The sequence below is a fragment of the Nicotiana attenuata genome, unplaced genomic scaffold, assembly GCF_001879085.1.
Source record: "Nicotiana attenuata strain UT unplaced genomic scaffold, NIATTr2, whole genome shotgun sequence".
Classification (NCBI taxonomy): Eukaryota; Viridiplantae; Streptophyta; class Magnoliopsida; order Solanales; family Solanaceae; genus Nicotiana; species Nicotiana attenuata.
This window is the reverse complement of record NW_017673173.1, coordinates 30183-40512: the sequence shown is the minus strand read 5'-3', so window position 1 is coordinate 40512 and position 10330 is coordinate 30183. Positions and strand designations below refer to the sequence as shown.

Genomic DNA, 10330 nt, shown 5'->3' with positions numbered 1-10330 from the left:
GTTTTGGGTCGTGACACAAACACAGTCTTAGTCCTAAATTTCATATTATCAGCTCAAAAATTCAGGACACGATGTTCTGAATTTCCAAATTTAGGATACTTTAACCATGAAGTTTTGGTGAATTGAATAATTTTTAAATATTTTATAAATTATGAATATATTTTAAAAACCACTATTAAAGTGGCACTTGGCCCGCTCCCCTCTCAACCTCTCTCTCTTCTTCTTTAAGAAATCACAAATCTGAAGCAAGCAGGGGGGGAGGTCTCACCACTTGGGGAATTGTTTGAAAGCAATTCCTTTACTCTCGACGATTTTGACTAAGGTATTTGAAACACAAAATCTACTTTTTCCCTCTTTTCAATTTCAAAGCAAGAACACTTGCTTTCTGTTCTTTGCTTTTCTTCTGTTTAAGGGTGACCCAAAATCCATTCTTGAAGATTTTATAAGATTGTGGATGAAAATTTGAGAGCCTTTCAAAATATCACTCAAAGACTCAAGCCCTAGATTTTCTATTATAAATACTCGCATCTCAGACCACTTTGTTCGGAGCCGCCACCACTCTTCAAAATATACACAAAGTTCTGGACCACACTACGTAGTTTCTCGTTTATTTATTTTCTTTTAGGGCCGCAAGTTTTACTCTGAACTTTCTGCTTCCATTGAGTTTGAATCCGTAAAAAAAAGTTCGAAGCCGTCGAAGCCATGTTTCGATACTCCAAAATTGGTCAGTAACATTTAAGATTCTATTTTTCATCTTAACATCTAGAATGATTATACGGCTTGATTAGAAAACGTGAGCTAAGGTCTACTTTTTTATTGATACCATGGTTTAGGATCAATCTTTATCCGAATATTTTAGTATATATATCATGGCTTACGACTGGCTCTTTGTATAAGTATTCTGGTGTTGTTTAATTTCTTAGTATAAATCATGTTCTGTTAGGAAGATAAACTTTGATTGTGCATCGATTATAACGTGAGCAATACATGTTTATCAAGAAAGAAAATGAATATTGTATGATGGCTTGTCCTGCTAAGCAATCGTGACTTAGAATTTTCACGTACAAATCACATTGTAAAATTTCAGTGGGTATAGAAATCATGTCAAGACTCCATGTTAAAGCTTATCGAGTATACATCATGGTTTAAGATCATTTACTTTAGAAACCTTGTCTAGAATTTCCTTTCATATGTTAGAGTTGTATGAAGGAAGCTAGCTTACTTGTCAAAATACTACGAGTGTTTTCATTTTAGAGATACTGTGGGACTTTCCGCTTTAAACCTTATTGTTTTGAGTTCGTGATTTAAGATTTTATTTCATGTAGTTCGAACATAGTTCTAAAATTCCTAGCAAAGCGTGACAGTAGTTTGAATATGTCTATGTTTGAACGATTGGCTATTAAAAGTTGGGGTTGAGGTGGGTGGGGTGGGTTGGGGTTGGGGAATATGGAAGGCTGGAAAAGAGTTTTGAAAAATATTTTCCCTTCTATTGATAGTGAAAATATTTTCCTCCAATTGTTCACGAGAAAAATATTTTTCAAAATATTTAAGCCAACCAAATATGGAAAAATTGAAAATTATTTTCCGAAAAATATTTTCCCTTATACCAAACACACCCTTAGTCCTCAATTTTAAATTAACAGCTCAAAAATTTAGGACACTGTGTTCTGAATTTCCAAATTTAGGATATTTAATCACGACGTTCGGGTGAATTGACTAATTTTAAAATATATTATAAATTGTATATATATTTTAAAAAACACTATTAAAGTGGCACTTGGCCTGCTCTCCTCTCAACCTCTCTCTCTTCTTCTCCAAGAAATTATAATTCTCAAGCAAGTATGAGGGGTCTCACCACCTGGGGAATCATTTGAAAGCAAATCCTTTACTCCCGACGATTTTGACTAAAGTATTTGAGACACAAAATCTACTTTTTTCCCCTTTTTCAATTTCAAAGCAAGAACACCTTCTTTCTGTTCTTTGCTTTTCTTCTGTCTAAGGCTGACCTTAAATCCATCCTTGAAGATTATATATTACAGTGGATGAAAACTCCAGAGCCTTTCAAAATCTTGCTCAAAGACTGAAACCCTAGATTTTCTATTATAAATACTCGCATCTCAGACCACTTTGTTCGGAGCTGCCGCCACTCTTCAAAATATACACAAAGTTCTGGACCACACTACTATAGTTTCTCATTCGTTTACTTTCTTTTAAGGCTCTCTGCTTCCATTGAGTTTGAATCCATAGAAAAAGGAAAGTAGATCCGAAGCCGTCGAAGCCATGCTTCGCTGCTCCAAAATTGGTTAGTAACATTTAAGGTTCTGATTTTTTGTCTAAACAACTAGAATAATTATATGTCTTGTAGAAAATACGGGCTAAGGTCTATTTTTTTTTATACCATGATTTAGGATCCATCTTTATCCAAATATTTTTGCTTAAATATCATGGCTTACGGCTGGCTCTTTGTATACACGTTCTGGTGTTGTTTAATTTTCTATCATAAATCATGTTCTGTTAGAAAGTTAAACTCTAATTGTGTATCGATTAAAACGTGAACAGTACATATAAAGAAAATGCTTATTGTATGATGGCTTGTCCTGTTTAGCAATCATGACTTAGAATTTTCACGTAGAAATCATATTGTAAAATTGCAGTGGGTATAGCAATCATGTCAAGACTCCATGTTAAAACTTATCGAGTTTTACATCATGGTTTAAGATCATTAACTTTAGAAACCTTGTCTAGAATTTCCTTTCATATGTTAGAGTGGTATGAAGGAAGCTGGTTTACCTGTCAAAATACTACGAGTGTTTTTATTTTAGATATACTGCAGGACTTTCCGCTTTAAACCTTATTGTTTTGAGTTCATGATTTAAGATTTTATTTGATATTGTTCGAACATCGTTCTGAAATTCCTAGCAAAGTGTGACTGTAGTTTGAATATGTCTATGTTTGAACGACTGCTATTAAAAGTTTGGTAAAAATCATGTACCTAATTGTCCTTTCTGCATAGCAAAAGAAGATATGACCATAAAGAATCTATTATTTGACAATGGTTTGACTAAGTGAAAATGCTACTTTATCTGTTTGTTGCTAGGTTTATGATGTGGTTTGAATATTCATTAGAAGTCATACGTACAAGAAAACTGGTTTTCCATTATCCTCTGTATATGTAGAAAGTCATGTTGTAGGGAAATTACCAATTATACACTAGAAAAGTATTTTTACCATATACTTAGAGAGTTGATTTTAAAAAATTATTTCTTAATTTCAACTTGGAGCCTTGAATGGTCACTAGTTCATATGGTTGGATTCTTTTGAACAGTAATAACGTTTTATATGAAAGATAAGAACATCAGTAGGATATCACATTAAGATATAGTTAAAAGTTGTGCAATACACAAGAAAGTGTTTCAAGTGCACTTTTTCTCTTATTTTTCCAATTGAACTTAATTTTCATTTAAGATCTGAATTCATAACATTGTTGTCTTGTTATCTATCACTTTACATATTTATTTGCTATGTATAGTTCTAATTCTGAAATTAATATCATCTTGGTTGATGTTATTATAATGTAAAGTAGTTATTTTAAATTCTAGTATTTTGCCTTTTTGTTTATGTGTGTGTGTGATGTACTTTCTTAAAAAAACTAATCACCTATGTTTATTTCAGTATATTGAGCCTATTAAATAGGCATGCCTTACAATGAATAAAATTGATGAGGTTAAGGAAAACTAATCCTAATTAAACTAGAATAAGAATAAGGCTTAGAAAATCTATCCTAACTAAAATACGAAAAAGAATTCTAGTAGGAATATACTGCCAACTAACAATCCTAATTTGACTAGACCTCTAAATATAATCCTACTAAAACAAGAATCAAATTACTAGAAAACAAGAAATAAGAAATCCTAATCTTTATGAAAAATAAATTCTAATCTTGGATGGATTCTTGAATTTCTTGGATTCTTGACCTTCTTGATCTTGCATCATTCTCCCCTGGTTGAAAAAATACTCGTCCTCGAGTCTAACAACTTCCCTATATGGTGCAAGATTTGCTATAATAAAGAATAAGGACCCAATGCTCACCATGTTTCAAATTACATTTTGCTAGCTTACCATGAAGCTTCTTACGTTGTAAGAAAACTTAGCATGTAGTCAAACTAAACCCCACTTTCTAAGTTTTAACTTTCTACCAAGCCTTCTCCACGTGATCTTTCTATGTTGACTCTCAAACTTCAACTTCCAATATGAAGTTATTGATGTTAGAACTTCATGGAACTTAACCAATTCCATGTCTAGCTCTAAATTAAGCATGGAGATCAATGCTCTTCTTTGGTATGCATCAATTTTAACGCTTGTACACAAATGACCACTTTGATGATAGCCATATATAGTTATGGCGTGAAGAGATCTTGTTTCTCCAATATACCTCAAACTCTCAGTTATCCACTCCTTTAGGTAATCTTTTCTCTTCTTTATGCATATATTTATGGACTTTAGGATTAACGCAATAGGATGCCTTTTTTGGAATGTTAAAGTCAACAATCAAATCAATATTGTGTTGAGCATATCTGAAAGGTGGAAAGTGAATAACGTACATTGTTGGATACTCCAATGGATCGTCATAAAACTTTGATGGTAAATCCTGATCTTGTGGACCCAATGAATGTTCCTCGTCTCTTTGATAATGATCTTCATCTGTTTCATCCTCTTCACACCCTTGATTATCTGAATATTTATCGTATTGGGCATGGTGCCTTGGTACTTTTGTGCCTTGGTAAGCTTCAACCTCTTCAACTTGCTCAATATATCTTGCTTTTTTGTGGTTGAATTGGTGGATATCGAAGTGGTAGACATGGCAGTAGCACTACCATGTTATGTGGTGGTGGATGTTGTAGGCGTTGTGGCAGATTTGGTAGCTAATTTTGAAGCACCAAACCTTCAACCAATTCAGTCAGATGCTACATAGATTCCGTTAAGCTATCTAACTGCACTTTAATTTCTTCATTATCCCGTTCAAGGACTCTAGTTCTTAATTCCTTAATTTTAAATTCCAATTCGATTCTTGCTACTTGCTTGTCTGGTGACATGATGAATAAGATAGCAAACCAAGAATTCGGACCTGGAACCTATGCTATGATACCAAATTAATGTACTTTCAAGATTTTGCACCTCTCAAGCACAAACTAGCGAAAGTGTTCTTCAAACTCATGCGAGAAGAATGTAAGATGAAAAGAACCTTATCCACTCGTTCCTCAATCCGCAAGATTGCAAGAAGCGTTGAGTAGAGGAAGAAGAATGAAATAAAAGATAAATCACGTTTTTGAAGCAAGATCTTAGAAAACTAATTACCAATATTTATTTTCAGCATATTGAGCCCTTTAAATAGGCCTTACAATGAGTAAAATTGACGAGGTTAAGAAAAACTAATCCTAATTAAACTAGAATAAGCATAAGGCTTACAAAACCTATCCTAACTAAAATAGGAAAAAGAATTCTAGTAGGAATGAACTACCAACTAACAATTCTAGTTTGACTAGAACTATAAAAATAATCCTACTAAAATAAGAATCAAATTACTAGGAAACAAGAAATAAAAATCCTAATCTTTATGGAAAAGAAATTCTAATCTCGAATGGATTCTTGAATTTCTTGGATCTTGACCTTCTTGATCTTGCATCAATGTGTTATTCTTTTTATTTGATTAACGGAATTTTGTATGACTTGGAGTAAAAGTGATAGATTTTGATTGTGCATCTAATTTGTTGATTGCTCTACCTTTAGCTAAAAAGGATCTCCGCAAGTAAAAGGCAACTAGTCTTTTTTGATCTTATAATAAAATAACCATAAAACGCCGATAATTAGTAATTTGAACAAACAAGTCATAAGTCTTAAAATCATGTATCTTCAATATAGGATTCAATTCACAGAAAAACACATACTAAGTTGTCACATATGACTTGACAAATTACAAATCGATGACCAGAGACAGTGGCAGATGCACATAGAGAGTTGTGGGTGCTTAAGCACCTATTAACTTTGACCATATTAATAAATTTATATAGGCAACGGTATAAATATTTAGATAAATATTGAGTGAACACCCACAAGTAAATTTATTTTTCCTCTTCTTTTGAAGTTTTTGTGGACGAGCACCCATAACTTTAAAATCCTGGATCCGCCACTGACCAGAGATTCACATTAATATCAAAAGCCGAAAAATAAAGTATAAGAAACGAAGTGAAACTTCCACAGCTCTAACCTATAGGAGAAGAAAATGATCGGAGTTTACTCTAAAACCTTGGCTGGGCAGAGAAGAAACCCACAAATCAAAAGTAGGGTTTGAGATGTGCAAGGAGAGAACCTTTCATCGCTGAGAGAGCATAACCAGTTATAGCTTTATGTATTTACCTAAATATCCTTATTGTTTGTATTATTATCATAGTCAAGGTATATAAGGTTAATATTTTGTTGCAATTAGCTCCTTTTTATATACCTTTATTTATAGTAATTAATTCCCTAGCCAAGTACTAACGTGTTCATGGAAAACAGAAAAACCATACAAACCGACAATGTTTTGGTTTGATTTAGTTTTGAATTTTAAAAATTGACCAACTTTGATTTGGTATTGGTTTGAAGCCAAAAATAGCCAAAAAATCGAACAAAACTGACTATAAAAATATCTATTTAAAATTTATTATTACAAACGTACTTGTACATTTTTATATAAATTTGTTGAAGTTAATGGTACATATTAATCGTTTCACTCTCTTAGTGGAACAATTCTTTGCCAAGTAACACCCCTTCGCTAGAAAATTACATTGTTTAGATAGATAAAAAATATATTTTTATTTACACATATTATATGCTGACTCTCCTTGTCTCTTGGATATGTTTACTTCTTTATATTTAGAAGTAAAACAGTTAACAAGTTACTTAAAAAATGTTATTTGTACTTTTGGAGTAAAGGTGTATGCTAGATAGTCTTCGTCAATACATATGGATTTCCGAGACTTGCTTAGAAGAAGGATGTAACTGATTGCATGGCCGTCCCTTGCAGATCATTTGTATATTTTTAGTACCATCTTGGTACCTTAATACTAAGCCTTACCTTATTAAAGGAAAGATTCATAAAAAATAGAGAACGATAAGTTGAAAACTTAGCTGCAAATTACAGACTTTCCATGAAAGGATTAGAAAGTAGCGTTACTGTTGAAGATAGCTGCGGAATTTTTGAAGTTTTCGATAAATTATTAAATTTTCTCTTCGTAATTCAAGAACATTTCAACTAGAGTTAATTTAGTGAACATAGTAAAATATGCCCGGGAATCTACGGAATTTAGTATAGGACCGTACATAATTTGGTAAATATCGAATTACCGTACCGAAATCGAAAATTTTGGTATTTCGTATTCGATATTTTGGTATTCAGTATGTTATTTGATTTAATTAAAAAAAGATTGGTATTAGGTATTTTAAATGAAATACCGAATTATCGATAGTGTACCTAAATATATATTATATTGCACAATACACATATTATTAATTATAATATAAACATAAAAAATCTAAAAATTTGCTTTCCTTTATTCTCTAAGTTCATCAATTAAAGGGTGATTTTTAAAAATAGCCAGATTTACAACTGGTCGTTCAAAAATAGCCCAATTTCAAAAGTAATCGAAATTTAGCCACTTTTTATGTAAAGATAAATCTGAGCAAAAACACTATTCAAAACCCGGAAAATACTCCAGTATATTATGCTGGAGTTCCAGCATAAGTATACTTGAACTCCAGCATATTATACTGGAGTTCCAGGATAGTATGCTGGATATGATGGAGTTCCAGTATAAATACACTAGAACTCCAGCATAATATACTGGAGTTCCAGCAAGTATAATGGTCCGGTATATATACTAGAGTTTGGAGCACTAGTGCTCCAGTCTCCAGTATATTATACTGGAGCCAGCAAAGTATACCGGTCCAGCATAATATGCTGGAGTTCATACACAAGTGCACCGAACTCCAGTATATTATGCTGGTCCGGTCTCTATTGCAGCAAAACGGTGGCTGTTTTTCATTGACTTGGTAAACGCTGGCTATTTTTGATCGACCAGTCCGAAAACTGGCTATACCGTGAAATTTTGGCTCAATTAAATCTGAGCAAGTAACAAGATATTTCTAATGATCAGATTTATTCCTTTATGTATAGTTTTCTCTCTCTCGGTTGATATTTGCTGGTTTTGGACAAATTTTTTATCAACAAACGTTTTTAGTTTTGTACTTTTGAGTACTTTAATTAAGAATATTATAGTTTATGACTCTACACACTAGTTAGTATTCACCAAATAAACCGAAGTTATCGCACCGAATAAATCGAAACCAAAAAGAGAAAAATCAAACCATAGCGAATTTAATTAGGTGCGGTATTGGTATAACATTTTAAAAAACCTAATATCGAAAATATCGAACCGAAATGTATAACTACCATACACCAACACCCATAATTTAGTATTAGTATGTATTAGGGACTTGAAATATGAATTTTTGAGGTTTTAGGGTTTAATCTAGAGGAAATAAAAGCAAGTTATACACACCCTGCTATATAAAGGCATTCTGTTTTTCTACCATTTACATCAAACCCGTAGGCCTCCAAAATTCTTGCCCCAAATCCTTTAAATTCTTCCAACTTCCGTATATCTTTAAACGCTTGAAATAAGCTATGCCCGAGCATTCCTCCATGTTCATCGAAGACAACTCCAGTTGAAGTGTTCTCTCGAATTACAACAATAACAAACCCAGGTAATCCCACTAGTTGGGATCTGGGGAGGTAGAGTGTAAGTTGACCTTCCAAACGGGGTTGATTCACTTGGAGCCTTAAATGGTTACTAGTACATACGGTAGTGCTTCGTCTGCAGTTTTTTTCTTGTCGTCTAGTTGCACTCAACTTAATTTTCATTTAAAATGTGAATTTATATTACTTTTGCCTTGTTATTTATTAATCTCAATTCTGTTTGCTAGTAGAATTCTAATTCTGAAATGAATATCGCCTTCCTTGGTGTTATTATAATGCGGAGTGATAATTTTGGATTCTGATCTTGTGCCTTTCTGTTTGTGTTTTGTTGTTCTTATTTGGTTGATGGAATTTTGTATGATTTGAAGCTGGAAGTGAGAGAGATGCCATATTTTTAGATGGAAAGTTATTGCATACTGAAGAGATCTGGAGTTAAAGTTTTGAATTATGTTCTACACATAATCTATTGATTGCTTTACCATTAGCTAAAAGGATCTCAAGTAACATACAAGTAGTTTTTTGCTCTCTAGTTGTCCTAGAAAAACAGAAGCTTACTTTTTTTGGGGGTGAGATTATTGAGTCCCTTTATCTTTTTCTTACAAACACTAATCCTTTGTTGTTTTTTGTTTTTCCATGTTTTGTTAGAAGGAACTGCAGCCCCTTTGTTGTGCAAGGAAATGCTTCATGCCTTTGATACACGTCATATACCCTAAGATCCAAATTCCAGAGAACTACACGTGTTTACTTCAGCGGACTTCAAAATTATCTAATAATGTGGACAAATGTGTTCAAGATCGTATGTTTCTTGCCTTACATCCTTTTATGACTCATTGCCCTTGCCTTTGCTATGATATTAGGACTACCATTTTTGGGGGTTAAATTGCAAGTTTTTATTGTTGATTTGTTATTTTTACTTGCTTAATTTTATAAGTTCGAAAACCCTAGTAATGAAATTGTGTCCGTTCTATTATCCCGTTTCTATGGAACTCAAATAGGTAACTTAACATGCGTTTTCTTATTTCCAGTCCTGCTAGAGTATATATTTTTTTTTGTTGGTACAAGCCCTCAATTGTACTTCCTCTATGTTGCTCGGGCTCGGGTTTGGGTATCCAATAAGGGTGCAGATCTAGAGGCCGGATTCTTCATCACATAAATTTTAGGATTTGGGTGCATGGATCCCTGTTCGGCTGTGTGTGTGTGTGTGTATATATATATATATATATATATATATATATATATATATATTTCAATGACTTAAAGTTATTGAACTAAAATTAATAAAATTTAATTCCTTATAAACACCTAATATTGTATTCATAAGATACGCGTAATAGCTAAGCATTCTCATACTTTATATAACATAAACCCTGAATCAAACTAATCAATCTATACTTCTCGGTCATAGATATAGTCAAAGCACCCAAGTTGTCCAAATCCAACGTGGATTCGTACCCACACCCAACCCATGTCATGTCGACACGGATCTACGTGGATTTTGAAGAGTTTGATCGACATAGCTTAGCCTCCCCCCCTCCC

The 10330-nt window shown here is 33.0% G+C and overlaps 1 protein-coding gene across 4 annotated transcripts in view; it reads left to right on the top strand.

Annotated features, from left to right (window-relative positions):
- The first annotated feature begins 8618 nt into the window (after positions 1-8618).
- The window catches only part of LOC109215631 (mediator of RNA polymerase II transcription subunit 13), a 22807-nt gene continuing 21095 nt past the window's right edge, over positions 8619-10330 (top strand). For 2 of the 4 annotated variants that reach the window (XM_019379734.1, XM_019379730.1), the window contains exons 1-2: positions 8619-8900; positions 9440-9590. In XM_019379734.1, the coding sequence (XP_019235279.1) occupies positions 9567-9590 (24 nt within the window). In that variant the 5' untranslated portion in view covers positions 8619-8900; positions 9440-9566. The remainder of the gene's footprint in view (positions 8901-9439; positions 9591-10330) is intronic. The other 2 variants (XM_019379733.1, XM_019379732.1) reach the window with 2 other exon arrangements.